Source organism: Arvicanthis niloticus, chromosome 13 (genome assembly GCF_011762505.2).
Source record: "Arvicanthis niloticus isolate mArvNil1 chromosome 13, mArvNil1.pat.X, whole genome shotgun sequence".
In the NCBI taxonomy this organism is placed as follows: domain Eukaryota; kingdom Metazoa; phylum Chordata; class Mammalia; order Rodentia; family Muridae; genus Arvicanthis; species Arvicanthis niloticus.
The window spans coordinates 13,738,512-13,754,711 of record NC_047670.1 but is presented as its reverse complement, the minus strand read 5'-3'; the positions used below and the strand labels follow the sequence as shown (position 1 = coordinate 13,754,711).

The following is a 16,200-nucleotide window of genomic DNA, read 5'->3' as shown; positions in this document are numbered from 1 at the left end:
CCCCATGTCAAAAGGAGAAAATGAAAACAAGACACCCTACCTGCCTGCCACATTCCATTCCAAATTGTATCTTATCAAAGAACTCACTTTATTATGACACAAGCATAGTAATAGGTTAATTTCTACATGACTTACTGGTCTTTCCATGCATCTACCCAGAAGCAGACAAACCTATAGAGTGGTGGAGTTGTAAATGAAGCACCCAATTATGGCACCACCCAAGATAAGATTGTCCTGTCCTGTGTTTTGCAGTTTGCTTTGAACCGGAAACATGATGCTGTTTTTCCCATACCTAGTTTGCACAGACTTGGGTCTTGACCTCTGATTATCTTGTCCATTTGTTGAACTGCAAAACAAACTGCTTTTCTTCTTAATTTGGCTTCTTTCTGTTGTTTCTTCATAAGCCTGCAAACTACACGATGCATGCTTCTACCTGACTGATCTCAACAGTCACCTGGCCTCCTTTAGTCTTATTAGATGACTGGCTTAATACTATCTGGTCAGAACTGCTACTGTGATTTTTCTTATTTTACGTCTTTGGTTTTCAGAGACAGAGTTTCTCTGTGTAGCAGCCTTGTCTGTCCTGGAACTCCTTTTGTAGACTAGGCTGGCTTCAAACGTAAGAGATCCATCTGCCTCTGATTCCCGAGTGCTAACACAAAGACCAAGTACACAGACAGCACTTTATCTTCCAAAAAAGATTACTCCCCACAATAAACACAGGAAAGAAGTATTCTTACATGGTTCTTTGTATCAATGGGTATAAAAATTTATGCTACCTTGAATAGAAATTGGCAAAATAAAACAGAATCAGATGAGGAGAAGCATTACTCTGGCTGGCTTTCATCTCAGAGTTGTAGTCTGTTGAATGGGAGTGGTTTGGGTAGCTACCATTCTCCCTTACCCCCTTAGGATGCCCGGACTAGTGCACACTGGTCATTCACCAAGTTTTCAGAGACTGTTTCCTTGGGTTCATCATTCCTCCTTATCAACATATATATCAGCATATATATATATATATATATATATATATATATATATATATATATATGGTTAATGTGCAGGTGAGTTGGCAAGAATATTAAGGCTGAGTTCCACAGGCACTGAGGCATGCCTTACTACGAACATCAAGTAACTGTTAATATGATCCTTTTAGCTGCTGGGCAGCAAGGGCCAATGCCCTGAAGCAACAATTATCAGATGAGATTGTTAGAACTGTTTGTGTTCTAACAAGGGATACAGCTTGTCACTTTTAATTCTCATAGCAAGGAAAAACAAAATAAAACAAACCCCCCAAACCCAGGAGACACCATGAATGTAGGTGCCTATGTTTGTTTTGGTTTTTCAGAAGCTTGGAATGGCAGTTTTGGTGAAAGAAAAACAATAAAGAGTCTTGTGTTAATTTCCTTCTCTTGTAATTACGTTATTCTTTTTAAAGTCACAATGAAATGCTAGACACCAAAATGCATTCAGGAGTAATAACCTCTGGATGGTAAAGTCCTCTTAAAGCACACACATCTCATAGGTTTTAGTATGGAGATTTGTTTTTTTCAACACAGGGTTTCTCTGTGCATCTTGCATCTTGGTGGGGTTAAAGGCTTGTGCGGCCACCACCTGGCTCCTATGGATATTTTTAAAGTAACAGAATGCTGACTCACAATGAATGCCTGGATATACTCCACCTGAATTCAGAAGCTGATGATACATTTTTGCATTTGCCCTACTTACCTGTCAGCAGATGTTTTACTGAAATTAATCTGAAAATAAAAGACATGATAGCAGTAATCTTCCATCACAGGCCAAATCTGGCCAGCTGAGTTTTCTAAAAATGTTTCACTGGATTTCACCACACTATAGTTAAGATATCTGCAGAAAAAGTGATTCTCTCTTTATAGTGAGTACAGGAAATGAGGTTTCAGGAAAGTTACTTAAAGAACTTTGATTTTCTATAATGGAAATCTAGTAATTCTGATTATTTTGAAGGAAAAAATTATATACACCAGTAGTTTTATTCTGTGATAAAACACCATGACCAAACACAACTTGGAAGGGTTTATTTTAACTTAAGAGTTCCATATCACCCAGCAGTGGTGGTGCATGCCTTTAATCCCAGCACTTGGGAGGTAGAGGCAGGCAGATTTCTGAGTTCAAGGCCAGCCTGGTCTACAGAGTGAGTTCCAGGACAGCCAGGGCTACACAGAGAAACTCTGTCTCAAAAAACCAAAAAAAAAAAGAAAGAAAAAAAAAGAGAAAAAAGTTCTATATCATAGGCCATCACTGATGGAAGTCAAGGTGGGAAACTGAGGCAGGAGCTGATTCAAAGGCCATGGAGGAATGTTCCCTTACTGGTTTGTTTGCTTTCCAAGGGTTGCTCAGCTTGATTTCTTTTTTTTTTTTTTAAGACAGGCCTAGGCTTGCTTCGAACTCAGAGATCTGCCTTCCTCTGATTGCCAAGTGCTGTGATTAAAGAAAGGGTTTGTTGGGCACACACCATCTGTAATGGGATCCAATACCCTCTTCTGGCATGTCTAAGAGAGTGACAGTGTGCCAGTGTGCTCATATACAGAAAATAAATAAATCTTAAAAAAAAGACAGAAAAGGGTTTGCCACCCCACTCTACCCATTTCTTCTAGGGTTTTTTTTGTTTGTTTGTTTGGTTGGTTGGTTGGTTTTTTGTTTTTTGTTTTTCGAGACAGGGTTTCTCTGTGTAGCCCTGGCTGTCCTGGAACTCACTCTGCAGACCAGGCTGGCCTCGAACTCAGAAATCCGCCTGCCTCTGCCTCCCAAATGCTGGGATTAAAGGTGTGGGCCACCTCTTCTAGTTTTATTATCTATAAAAAAAGGTTAATATGGTCTATGACATTCTCCTGACCATAAGCTGAAGTTTACCAAAAGTATATTAAAGTCTGCACATTTGTAAGCAGACATTATATTCTTTATGTTTTTGAAGACGAGGTCTCCGGAGGGGCTTGAGCTTGAGTTGCGATGGAAGATAACCTAGAACTGGAGCTTCTGTCCTAGCTTCTTCCCATCCAGCCCCAAGTGCTGGGGTTACACAGCACGAACTACTACTCCCAGTTTTTTGTGGTACTGGGTTAAATCCAGGACTTTGTGCATGGCAGCCAAGTGTCTACCAGCTGAAACACATCACCAGCACTTCTGAAAGCACCTCACGGGGCCAGCAGTACAAAGGGCCTGTGGCACCACCTCCAACACTTACGTCCATAAAAATTTCTTCACACAGCCGTTAGACTTACACTGTATCTTGGCATGACATTAGTTCTGAGGGTGGAGTATGGTTCATTTTATGTATCTACCAAGAATATTTAAGAATGGGGAAAAGTGGGAGGAAGATTCGTACCTGAATGTCTAATGTGACCAGGAGGCCCTCAACATTCCCAAACTGTACCAGAAGAGAACTGTACTGCAAAGTGCTCTCAAGCAGACATTCCATTTCATAATCAGACAAAACAGGTCAGTAAAGAAAAGCACAGGATTAAAAAACATGGGGGTGGGTTGGGTAGGGTGGCATTTTAAACAGTAATGCCTCAACTCCAATCTAGGCTCAGTTCTTTGAATTTAAATCATACAAGCTATTCGTTAAAGTTCATTTAAAGATTACTATGTTTACAAAACTGGACTAATAGAAAAAAATCTGGATTTGTACCATCTTAAGTACTTTATGCCTAAATGCTAAAGTAAATAGTATGGTGATGGAACACTACTGTTTGGTCAGATTCACATTAAGATGGGCCCCAACAATTGAATATACTTTAATTGTAAAAAAAAAAATACCTAATTCACAGGCCTGGTTCGATTCATACTTCTGTATTATAGTAACTGTAAAATTTGAGAATAACAAGGTTACTAACTCATAGGGTGTGTGTGTTGGCTAAGTAATATGTTTTAGTTTATGACTTTTTTTTTTTTAATCAAAGATCAACTCACACAGATTGCCTGCCTCAGATGGGATTATAGGCATAGGCCCCCACGACGATGGATGTTTTAAAAATTAATTTTATTAAGGGGAGGCAGGGTTGTTCTTCCCTCTCCTAACCTCCAGAGCAAAGTAACACACCATACAGCTTACTTACTAACCTGGTTTTACTTTTTTATGCTTATATAAGTTTGGTGGCACAGGTGCTCGTGCAGTTGGGCAGAGGTCACAGGTCAATTTCTGGTGTCCTAATTCGGTGGTCGTCCACCTTATTTTTCACAAGATCTCTCACTGAGAACTGGAGCTGACAGGTTGTCTGGCTAGCTAGCCTTGAGGATCTGTTCCAGAAACGGAATTACAAGCGTTCACAACCATGCTAGAACTTTTGGGGGGGGGTGGGGGTGGGGGCGTTTAGGCATAGAATCCAGGTCCTCACGCTTTGCAAGGCAAGCACTGAACAATCTCAACAGCCCCGGGTTTTTGTTAGTGTTAGTGCTTAAATAGTAGAGGCTTCCAGTCATTTTTTTTTTTCTTGAATGCTACATTTATATAACGTTCCAAGTTTCGTAGCAAAATGAATTTAAAAGTACTCGCATTGTGACTTATTTCTTTACTTCTGTATACGTATGTGTGTATGCAAGCGCAGGTCAGAGAACGACCTGCTGGAGTAGGTGCTCCCCCAACAACACGTGGGTTTGGAACTCATTCGTCTGCTTAGCGCATTTACCCGCTCAGCCACCTCACCGAGTCTGGATTTTTTATTTTTTTTTTCGAGACAGGTGTGCCACCACTGCCCGGCAGATTTTTTTTTTTTTTTTAATTGCGGTTCCCGTGCAAAGTCGGCTCCCAAGTACGCGGTATAAAACCACCCCAAGAGGTGTGTGTGTGTCCGTCCCTCGGAGCAGCAAGCAGGAAGATCAGAGGCTGGACAGAGATGCTTCCGCTCGTGGTGAGCAGTCGCGGGGAAAGCGACGTCCTGGGTCCGCCCGGAGCATGCCCGAAGCAACATCAGGCGGACAGCAGCCCGGTAGAGGCCAGACCCGGGTCGCTGCCTCCTCACACATGGCGCCCTCGGCCGTCGTCGCCAGCTCCTATCGGGCTCCGGTTCTCCGCAGTCTCAGCCCGGAGCAGCAGAACACAAAGCGGAAATCCGTAGGCCGCAGCCCAGGCCACGCCGCAGCCTAGCCTCCGGTTTAACCCGGTCCCCATAGCAACCAACAGCTGCAGTCCGCTCCCGCAACTTCCGCTAGTGATTGGGACCGGTTTCTGCTTCCGCTTCCGGTCCCATAATCCTCTGTCCGCCTAGAAGAGCTTTGCATTGTGGGAACTCCTTCCTTTCTCGCTCCCCGGCCATCTTGGCGGCTGATCTTGGTGAGTGAGCTCTGCTGGTTAGGCGATTAGGCGGTTCGGGGAGCTCTGCTAGTCGGTGCTTGACGCTCCGGATCGTAATCCTGTCTTCTGTCCTTTGTGTATGCTAGGTTGGGGGCTGTCTCGCACCTAAGGCAGGAAGATGGTGGCCGCAAAGAAGACGGTGAGTGAAGCGGACCGGGCCCGGAAGCCGATTCACGTGGAGAGTTGGGTCTGGGCGGATAGATGTGAGCACACTGGGTGGACAGCATGCCGCCGACGTCTCAGGTCCTCAAAGTAAATCCAAGAGGCTCTTTGTGACTTCGCAGGCATCATTAAAGGGTTCAATTCCAGAAAGCTGGAACTGGAGTTGGTTTTGAGATGACTGCAAGTGGTTTTCAAGTCTCAAATGTTTGCATTGTAGAAAAAGTCTCTGGAGTCGATCAACTCTAGGCTCCAGCTTGTTATGAAAAGTGGAAAGTACGTGCTGGGGTACAAACAGACTCTGAAGATGATCAGACAAGGCAAAGCGAAGTTGGTTATCCTCGCCAACAACTGCCCAGCTTTGAGGTAATGAAGGGACCCCGGATGTGTGTGGCCTATTGTAAATTCTTTGTGCACTATCCAGCGTTGGGAAGAATAATTAGTGATGGTTGCTTTCTGGTGTTTGGACCTTGCTTTGTGTGTGTCGTCTAATTTGAAGCACAGTGTGTGACAGGAGGCATACAAATGATACAGGCAGGTTCAGGGAAGCACGGAGGCTTTTCCCACGTATCTTGTGCATCCCTATTTTTGATGGTCTTTGTAGGTATGAAGTGCTAACACTCCATTGCACGTGCCTGTTTTAGTTTAGAAAAATTACGGAGGTGGATTTTTCATATCATAAAATCGTCTACTTAGCAGGGCCCAATTTTCTAAACATATGTTTATTTCTGATTAGCTATTTTAACTTGAACCTAATAAGTATTTTAAGTAACCTACAGAAGCTTGTATAGTATAAGCCCCTTGATTTTTTTTTTTTCTCCTGTGGCAGTTGTACACCTTCAGTCCTTTATGTAGGGTGTCTATACTTAGTGGCAGAGTTTGGAATGTTTGGTCTTATTTTAAACCTTTTCAGTTGCAGGGCGTTGGTTTGTATTTTTCAATTTATAGTAGCAGTATAGACATTGATTATTAAATTACAAGCTCAGACTCAGTGGTTCCAGGCTGGGCTTCAAGTTCATTTGTCATAAGCACTTTGGAGCTCTGTTAATCTTAAGCATTTGTACCCCTTAACCTGGCATTCAAGTGTTTATTTGAGTAATAGTTCCACAGTCCTATATCATCAGTATGTAGTAGGTGGTTTAAGATGACCCTCCACTCCAATTCCTGTTCCACTCTATCTTCCTATTATTATTATTTGCCTTACTTTCTTCATTAAAATGGAGTACATAATTCTTGTTATTGACATGAGAGGTAGATTCTCCTGGGGCTGGAGTTGTGAAATGGCTGGTGTGAATCCTGGGGACTGAACTTTCTTAGGAGCAGTGCCAGCTCTCAGTGGGCTCCATCTCCAGGCCAGCACTGACTGACCCTTTTCTAGTACTCTAACAGTTTTCCTTTGGTTTTTAAGTAACTAAAACACATTTTAAGTTTAGTAAATTGAAACATGAGTACAGTGTATTTAGTAGATAAGTGCAGGGTCTACTATAATCAGGACAGCTAGAAAGGATCTTTAAGAGGTGGAAGTCATTTAGTTACTGGTAAAAAAGCCTGTCAGTGCCTTGGTATGGGATTTTATCTGACTTTTTGTTGTTGTTTCCCAAGGAAATCTGAAATAGAATACTATGCCATGTTGGCTAAAACTGGTGTCCATCACTACAGTGGCAATAATATTGAATTGGGCACAGCATGTGGAAAATACTACAGAGTCTGCACACTGGCTATCATTGACCCAGGTACGCTTTTAAAGTTATGTATTTTTCTAACGTAAGTGCTTATTGGACAGTGGCTTTGGTTCCTGAGTTGAGACCATTAGAACTTTAACATTGAAGGAGATAGGCCATAATTTTATTTTGCAGAGAGTTGGTAATGCATGTCAGTACATTGTAATTGGATTTTCTGTAAATAAAATATTTTTAAACTTTGATGCAATAAGTTTTGTTTAATGGAGTGAGGCTGGCTTACAGAGTGAATTCCAGGACAACTGGGGTAACACAGTGAAGCTCTCTGTCGCTCTTCCCCCTCTCAGCCTCTTACCACACCCCACCCCTGTGGGAAGAAAAGTTTGGTAGAAGGTGAAAACACCAGGCGAGATCAGAAGTAATCTCTTTGTTGCTCGGGAACAAATGGTTTGTTATGAATGCCTGCAAAATACACGTTGTCTTGTGTTTTGAACTTAGAAAGTTTAGTTGCCATATAGAACATTGCGAATATTCTCGCTGTTCTGATTCTGTGATAATCAGGACAGGCTAGACATTCGCTATAGTAAGACCATGCATGTGTCCCCAGACCTAGTTCTTTACCTTGGTCTGGTTTTCTGAATGCTGGTGACAAGCCAAGTCTGACTCATTATGTGTATGAGCTGTGTGGTCATAGGATGGCTGAGATTTTAAGGTATTTTTAATTGGTTTTAAGAGTGACAACCAACAACAATTTGCACATAGTGCTACTCTTCCTTATCACCTACAGAACATGTAGGGGAATTCTGTGATTTCAGTTGCCATTAAGTGACTTGTAACCCTTTTATTTTCCAGGTGATTCTGATATTATTAGAAGCATGCCAGAGCAGACTGGTGAGAAGTGAACAAGAAAGTTTTCCTTTAATAAAACTTTGCCAGAGCTCCTTTTGAAAAAATACAGTGTCTCTTTGGGTTTTCTTCCTATTGATTGGCTTTCTTAAAACCACAGGCAAGACTTGGGTAAAAAGTTATACTACTGGTTTCCATTTTGCTGGGGCTTTGTTTTTTGTACACTGTGTCACTATGCAAAATGCGTGGAACAGGGGTGTTTTCCAGTGTATATTTCTAATATTGAAATACACATTTGTGTTGATGTAATGTCTAATATTTAATCAAAAGGACATTTGGTGTTTTTATTACTTTTACATATGGAGACAAGGTCTCTCACTTAAACCTAGTTTGACAATGCCAGCTAGTCTAGCCATCTTCCTCTGGGGAAATCCCCAGACACCCTGAGTGATATGATAGAATTGCAGGCTGGCACCCACCATTTGTTTTACGTGGGTTCTGGAGGTTCAGCTTCAGTCCTCAAGCTTGCCTCTAAGCCCCAGCTCCTTGTAAAGGAAGGCGTTGTATTTTTGGGTATGTTTGAGAGGCATTAGTGAACCAAGATTTGTGAGGGACCAAAGCTGTGGACTCTGCATGTTATTTTGAGTGATTTTTTTTTTTTTCAAATTAACTATTTCCTACTTACTGTCTTAAGATACAAGGAGTTTCTGTATTGTGACTTGGCTATTGGCATTTAGATTTTTTTTTGTAGGTAGTGATAATATATGGTATAAGGTAATTTTTTTAAAATTTATGCATACTTTTTGTGTAGTCATTGTGTTTGCAAGAAGGGTTTAAAATTCGGAGGGAAGTTTAAAGCTAGATCATAGGAAACATTCCTTACTCTGCTGTGTTTCATGGAGTATCTGTAAGAAGTGCTATTATGCTGTTACTGAAGGGAAAAGGTCACTGTCCCAAATCCGGGATGGTAAAAAGTGGCATTTCAATGTGCAGGGGACTAGCTTGAATTCACAGCGCTACTGGCTAGCTGTGGAGTGTGTTAACTGCAAGCAACACTCTGTGGCAGATGAACAAAACTGTCTGACACAATTTGAGCTTGCTATAGCAAGAAAGTCTAACCTATTCCGGTGTTCTCTTCCTCATGAGACAAGCCGTTACATAGGCTCAAACAATATTTAAGAAAAAAGAATTGGCTGGTAATGAATGGAGTTAGTTGTGTAATGTGGAAGACAGTCTCTGTGGAAAGGCTTTTTCTGGTTCATCTTTGAACTTTGCTGTGCTTTTACCCACAATGGCAAAGGTTTCCTGCCCCAATTCTGGGCTTCCCTGTATTTGATCTAGGTGCCACCTACTTAAAAATTGGCCTTTTTAAAAAAAGCATTAGTCACATCTGTATCTCACTAAACTATGGTCTTAAAGAACTAAGGATTCAGCGTTTTCTACTTTATGTCACATAAAAAACTTGAATATTTTCCAGTTCTTAAACACTTCCCCATTAGACTTGTGACTGTCTAGTTGAGAACTTCTACTTGCCTTGTTAATAGTAATTTTTTGGGTGGGTTTATCATTTAACATGATTAACAGATGGAGTATCTGTTTCAGAGTCAGAGCAAACAAAGTGATGTTCTTCTACTCAGTGTAAATCTCCCTAAGCTCCATCTGGTGCTGAAGAATAAAATGTCACAACTAAACTGAGCATTTAAGATGTGGGCAGGGGGAGGGGTTGCTGTACACTCTTCTATACTCTAGGCACTTGCTGCATAGCATTCGCTTAAATGTCTGCATGCCTAAAAATTTTTTGGAGATTACATGCATGAGTGTTGTGTTTGGTTCCTGTTGAGGCCAGTAGAGGGCACTGAATTCCCTGGATCCTAGATCATCTGCAAAAACAAGTGCACTTAATTGCTGAGCCATCCCTCCAGCACAGGTTTATTTATCTGTGTTTGTTTTGCCTACGTGCATTTAAGTGCACCATGTGTATGCGTAGTGCCCAAAGAGGCCAGGTGCTGCTCTTGGGTCTTCAGAAACCAAGTCACAATGGTTGATAACAGCAAGTGCACTTAACCTCCCCGCCCCCCCCACCCCCCCAAAAAAAATTGTACATAAAAAATGTTTTGAGATTTACTAGATGTGTATGTGCTCAATATTATGCCAAGAGTACTGTGACATTACAGGGGACATACACGCTTAAAGAGGTTAGTGTCAACAATGAAATAAAACAAAATGCTGATAACACTTGGACAAGCTTAATTATTTTGAAAGGTTATTTTATGTGTACTCGTGTTTTGCCTGTGCATGTCTGTGTGAAGGTGTCCGATATTCTGGAGTTACAGGCAGTTGTGAGCTGCCGTGTGAATGTTTGGAAGTTGAACCTGGCCCCTCTGGAAGAGCAGCCAGTGTTCTTAGCTGCTGAGCCATCTTGCCCCAGCCCTGTGAGGGTTTTGTTTTTGTTTTGTTGTTGTTGTTTTTAAGACAAACTTTACTTACCATGTCTGCATGTGAGCATGCATGCCTGATGAGGGCATTTGATGGCTTGTAGCTGGAGTTTCTGGTGACAGCTCACCTGCCTGATGGGGACTCAGGTCAGCAGCAGGCACTCTTATCAGGTCCCTAATCTATAACGTCTTGGATTGGCTGCAGGCTTGTGTATTGCATGTGGCATCAAGGAGATGGGTAGGGATGGTTTTGTGCAGCTAGAGGGAGGCTGAAGAACAGCCAACTTGAAGCCCTGTGCCTTATACCTCAGTCTTTGTGGCATCCAGATTAATGCTTTGCAACGAAAACATGTATTTTGAGTCACAACACTGACCTATAGAAATAATCATTCAGTTGAGCGTGAAGCCTGGTAAATGTTCTTTCGCCCAGCTACCCTTTGGGAGAACATTGCAATCAAAGCACTTGTAGTATCAGTATAAACTTAATTACAGTATTTTGAGTATAAAAGGTTCATATTCTAAAATCCAGTGGCTTGTTCTCTATAAAGCTGCTACTTCTTGCTAAGTGCATTATTAAAGTGATACTGTAATTTCCTCTTGACTTGTCCCATTTCCTGCACTTAATGTGCATGTTAATATATCGTTGCATAACTACTTGTGTATGTGTTAATTCATAGAATTACCAGAATGCTAGATGTCAGAGTCTCAGTATATAGATCAGGCTGGCTTTGAACTCAAGGAGATATGTCTGCTTGTTTCCCAAATTGTAATTGATCTGAGGGCTGGAATGTGGCTCAGTTATTGAGTGCTTTCCTGACCCACAGGAATCCCTAGGTTCAGTCCTCGGCACCAGGTAAACCAGGTATGGCGGTGCATGACTGCAATGCTCAACACCCAGGAGGTAAAGCGGGAGGATCAACAGTTTAGGGTTATCCTCGGTTACATAGTGAGTTTGAGGCCGGCTGAGGATACTTGAAATCCTACTTTTAAAAAAAAATTATCTTAGTTTTGGGCTTCACCATAGATACTGGACATTTTTGTAAATGTATAGTATTTCTGTGATTCAGACTACATGGTGAATCAGTTCTGATGGTTAGGCTATTCCTGACTTGCTTTCATGCACTAGTGACATTTATCTACTGGTCTCCTTGTGTATGTTAAAACCATATGTTTTGATCTCAAATGGCAGCTGCTATATAGTTAAAAAAGTCTGTTTCCAGAGCCTGCCGGTTTGTACTCTATAGCAGCATGCAAGGACCTGTATTTCCACATCAATAACCATCACAAGTCAGTGACTTTGCTGAGCTGATGAGGTTTAAAAAAAAAAAAAACCACAAAATGTAAACCTGCTTTTCCCTGATTATACTGGCTTTTCATGTATACAGAGTTTGTACTTACAGTGAGTCATGCTTGGCGGCAAGGGACTGGTTCCCAGTAACTCGGAAGGTAGCAACAAGAGCATTGGGAGTTTGAGGCAGCCTGAGTCACAACCAGCACATAGCATGAGCCCTTCTTAAAGTTAAACTAGGAAGTTTATTCAACACACTTTCTGGAGTGGTGAATTTTAATATTGTGTAGAAATTCAACTTAGTACAGAATATAGGTCCTTAAGGCTTATGCACATGCCCATATACACATCAAGGTAAATTCCAGTACAAAAAAAATAGCAATTTGTGGAGTCAGTTTTCTGCTGGATTAGATATTTCAGTTGTCAAATGAACAGTTTCAGTGTTGAGGCAGAAGTCATGTCCACAGTACATCATGGGACACTGCATGGCTTATTTATTCTCATGGGAAACTCAGAATTCAGGATTCCTCCCCCCACCCATCTTGAATTTAGACAACTGAATGTCTCCATTTTCTCTTGTCCAGCAGTCAAGCAATCCAGTGTCTTCTGTACTGGTTGTATTTTGCTTTACAGCTGATAGATCTACTTATGGTGTGAGCTTTCAGGCTCCACTACCTTTGTCAAAATCCGTTTTATGATTGTGTACAAATATACATAAAAGCACTTCTAGTCTTCATCTGTATCTTAGGCGATTTTCCAAGGCTTCCATTCTTTGAGTCATTTCTTCTAGTAAATCTCAAATTAAGGAAGAGTCTGAATTGCCTGTTTTAGCTTACAACCAAGTACAATTTAACTAATAAAAGTTGTCAAAACAAAAACCTTTAGGATTGAAACCAAACTGTCCAATATTTAAAAACCCTTGTACATTTATAGTAGTTAACATACCTTAAGACTATAGTTCATGTTAAGCTCATTTTCAAAACATCAAAGCCAGATAATTTGAGTTTACTTTTCTTTATGATTAAAACAGCCATATCCACACCAATGTTTATAACTAATTAGCCAGTGATGTGAAGTGTGACATCAGAGGACCGGCATGGGGTGAGTTCCTAAGTGATGGTGAGGCCGAAAGCTAGGGAGTGGGGGGGAGGGGACAGGAAGAGGCTGCAATTAATGCTTGTCTTCCCTCTAAGCCACTTAATCTTCACCTGCCCATGAGTGAGTCCAGCTTCATCTGTGTATCTACCATCAGGAAGACAGTCCACATGGAGGACCAGTGTTCCTTCACCCCCTTACATGGGGAATTGCTGTGTTCTTATATAATCCTGTTGGTACAGGAGTAGTTCAGAATTAAGCATTTCCCTATTGACTTCCCTATGGACTAGCTGACACTGAGGTGTGTATCTGCCCAGTTCCAGTGCTGATTAAGGCTCATAATGTATTTTTTATCCAGTAACTGAATGACCAAAGGCAGGGCAAAAAAACCACCTATTGAGATTACATATTTTCAACAACAGAGCATTTGACTGGAAAAGGATATAGCGTTGGGTTAATTTTCTTACTTCTTCATTTGCAAGATTCTGGAACAGTATAAGGTTTTCACATTTGCATTGGTCCTGGTTTTCTTCCAAAGGGTTTCCTGAGAAAGCAGAGTTTGCCTTGGAGGTCTTTCACCACACTTCCCAGACAATAATGGGACTGATCAGTACACAGGAAACCTTAAAGTCTTTTCCATGCATCCAAATCCAGGGAAGTGAATGCTGGGAAAGGCTTTGTTGGCTTCAAACACTGGAAGAGGCAGTGTATTTTGAGGGTCATAGGGCTACTGCTTTACTCTAGTTTTTAGGTAATGCACTTAAGTTAATTTCCTCCTTCCCAGCTTTAAGATCTAATTCTGTTAGCAAACTCAAAGGCACCGTATCTAGAGGTGACCATTCATGTGGAATTACCTGAAGATTTCATTGAGTGGAAAAGTTTTTGTGTAGACCGTGGAAGATTGTCTTCTTCAAACAGGTACCTATGATGCACTGCAAAATTAGAACAGGAAAGTAGGTCTCTGATACTTATAGTGACTGGCTCAGATTCTGTGAAGAGAAAAAAGTGTATTCAAATCTGTTTCACATTACTGTCTAAAGCAGCCAGCAGCTGAGGCAAGGTGTTTGGTGTGGAGCTTTGCTTTGAGACATGCTGTGACAAAGACCTGGCAGAGATGGTAGCTACCAACTGTGGCTTAAGGGACAGAGTGATGCCTTCTTGTCTGTCAGAGGAAAGGGGCCCTAGGTGACATTTAAATCTTAACTATCACTTTACAACTTATGTCTACAGGGGAACTGAGACAGAAGCCCCAAGACTGACCACAGAACCTTTTAAGACTCACCTGTTGACTGGTGGACCTGCCTTGGCAGATCCCTGGCTGGTGAGTCCTGTCTTCCATCAGAGTCTTCTAGAGCTGAATGGAAAGAGATGGCCAAAGGGAGTGAGAGTTTCACACATGCTCTTTAGGACCCAGGGTCTTTGGTGTTATCTGGTAACACTAAGGATTCAAAAAAGCAGTTGGCTGTTGTAGTGATCTTTGACTTCTTTAGAGCAGTTCTCTCCGGAAGAGAACTTAAATTACATCTAAAGAATGCCCATGCCATTTCAAAAAGGTGATGTTTAAAAAAAAAAGTTGAAGTTGTTAAAAGACCCAGTATAATCACTGCAGCCCTACCTACCCAAGACATTTCACTAGGAATGAAAGCCACAAAGCAAAGCATGCTCTACCCTTGGGAATCTGGAAGGCTTTCTCCTTGGGTCTCCTCCTCACTCCAGAGTTCTTTGCTTTAGAGGAATAAGGTATCATTTAAATTGGATCTTAAAAGGAGTCTGAACCCAAAATGTGACTAACAGGCAAAATGGGTACTATGTGTAAGCATAACTGGATTAGTTAGTGAGCTGGAGAAAAGTATATTAAATGTCTAACATCTAAAGGATAGTCATTCTAGAAATAGAAGTCCCTGCAGGAAGGTACCCGTTAGGTGTCAGTACAGTGAGCCCTCAAAGGACAGGCATCCCTTTCTACAAATTTCAGGAAATTTGTACTACTTATGTTTTGGTTTCTTTAGTGATGGCTCCTTAAACTTTTCTAGGGTTTGGTGAGGATTAAGACTAGTATATTAAAACATTCAGAATGGGGGCTGGAGAGATGGCTCAGTGGTTAAGGGCACTGGCTGCTCTTCCAGAGGTCCTGAGTTCAATTCCCAGCAACCACATGATGATTCACAACCATCTATAATGGGATCTGATGCCCTCTTCTGGCATATAGTAGTACATGCAGATAGGGCACTCATACAAAAAAACTTAAAAATGTTTAGTATGTTGTTTGGCACAGCAAGACATGGTAGCTCTCACGTTTGTCTTCCCCTCTCCATTCAGTGTCTTTAGGTATCACTTGGTCAGCAGGGAGGCATCTTTCTGAGCACTGAGGAGACAGCTTGAGGATTTTTCTCCAGGGTTCATGCTGCCCAGACCCAGAGGCTGAGGTCTACCCTAGACACATTCTACAATACCTTCACAGATGCCTTGCTTCAGCTTTTCACTTATTTCACCCATTGTGCTGAAGTCTTCTGCATAGAAGAGATGCTTGTCAGTGGGCTCAGAGGCAATCTCCTGTAGTTCTTCCTCGATGGCTTTTCCTACCCCAACAGCATACATAGTGATACCTAAGCGACAGAAATTAGAATAAGATACCATCGCCTTCCCACAGTCTGGACATTGTGTTGTCCCAGAGATGCAGCATTTAGAGGGGGGCAGACAGTAAGGCACAGATTCATTGATTAGCTCTGGAGAGGGTCAGGTAACAAGTGAACAGCTTTCTCTTCAGTGGGCCTCTGGACAGTAGGAAAAAGTCTCACAGCTTGGTAAATGTAGTTTTCTGGGAAAATTCTAAGCAGGTTAATTCATAACATTAGTTTACAAACAAAATAGGCCCTTACCATTAGCTAAGGCTGGGCTGGAACCTCGGCTGTTATCCCCCTGCCTCAGCCTTCTGAGTGCTTGGATAGTTTAACCTCAAAAGGAAATGAGAAGAATCCTAACTGTCTTGGGATCAAGTGGAGCTGCCTTCTGCTCACCTCTCTTGGTGGCCTGGGGCATTGTCTTGAACAGAAATGAAAAGCTAAAGAGGTAAGTCTGCAGACCACTGGAATTCCCAGTTAGGATGAAGAAAAAACTGAAATATCTTCCTGAGATTTCAAAGGGGTATATGAGGTTAAAACCTCTAAATTTAGTCTGTAGACTTCATTCCCTCATACGAAAGGGAAGTAAGCAATTGAGCTCTGCTCGGTTTCCAACAATTTTCAACACTGGTATCTTATTCTGGGTAAACCATTAGACTAGAGGTTTAAGCGTGCATTATAGAATGGCCCTTAAAGCCGGTGGGTGGGGTGACACCTTGTTCTGAGTCTGTGTTGACAACAGTTGAGC

General features: G+C 41.7%; 2 protein-coding genes and 2 non-coding genes across 6 annotated transcripts in view; 3 read left to right on the top strand and 1 right to left on the bottom strand.

Annotated features, from left to right (window-relative positions):
- Positions 1-5,171: 5,171 nt before the first annotated feature.
- Positions 5,172-8,122, top strand: Rpl30 (ribosomal protein L30). Its single transcript, XM_034517115.2, has 5 exons — positions 5,172-5,308; positions 5,416-5,468; positions 5,709-5,854; positions 7,091-7,221; positions 8,020-8,122. The coding sequence occupies exons 2-5, from the start codon at positions 5,448-5,450 to the stop codon at positions 8,067-8,069; spliced, it is 348 nt and encodes a 115-aa protein (XP_034373006.1). The 5' UTR covers positions 5,172-5,308; positions 5,416-5,447; the 3' UTR covers positions 8,070-8,122.
- On the top strand, positions 7,690-7,821 carry LOC117719487 (small nucleolar RNA SNORA72). Its single transcript, XR_004608204.1, has one exon. It is a non-coding gene; the product is annotated as a small nucleolar RNA SNORA72 (small nucleolar RNA).
- Positions 8,123-9,060: 938 nt separating the features above from the next.
- On the top strand, positions 9,061-9,186 carry LOC117719491 (small nucleolar RNA SNORA28). Its single transcript, XR_004608207.1, has one exon. It is a non-coding gene; the product is annotated as a small nucleolar RNA SNORA28 (small nucleolar RNA).
- Positions 9,187-11,958: 2,772 nt separating this feature from the next.
- Positions 11,959-16,200, bottom strand: part of Matn2 (matrilin 2) — a 142,374-nt gene continuing 138,132 nt past the window's right edge. The window contains exons 15-19 of one of the 3 annotated variants that reach the window (XM_034516989.2): positions 15,285-15,437; positions 14,114-14,185; positions 13,686-13,820; positions 13,277-13,375; positions 11,959-12,525 (exon numbers count right to left, since the gene is read on the bottom strand). In XM_034516989.2, coding sequence (XP_034372880.1) covers positions 12,470-12,525; positions 13,277-13,375; positions 13,686-13,820; positions 14,114-14,185; positions 15,285-15,437 — 515 coding nt within the window. In that variant the 3' untranslated portion in view covers positions 11,959-12,469. The remainder of the gene's footprint in view (positions 12,526-13,276; positions 13,376-13,685; positions 13,821-14,113; positions 14,186-15,284; positions 15,438-16,200) is intronic. The other 2 variants (XM_034516990.2, XM_076911252.1) reach the window with 2 other exon arrangements.

What these genes read in the sequence shown, in the direction of transcription:
- Rpl30 (XM_034517115.2), top strand. Translation starts at nt 5,448, where the DNA reads ATGGTGGCCGCAAAGAAGACG. An exon ending in AACAACTGCCCAGCTTTGAG is followed by an intron (nt 5,855 to 7,090) that starts GTAATGAAGGGA and finishes TTGTTTCCCAAG; the next exon opens with GAAATCTGAAATAGAATACT. An exon ending in ACTGGCTATCATTGACCCAG is followed by an intron (nt 7,222 to 8,019) that starts GTACGCTTTTAA and finishes TTTATTTTCCAG; the next exon opens with GTGATTCTGATATTATTAGA.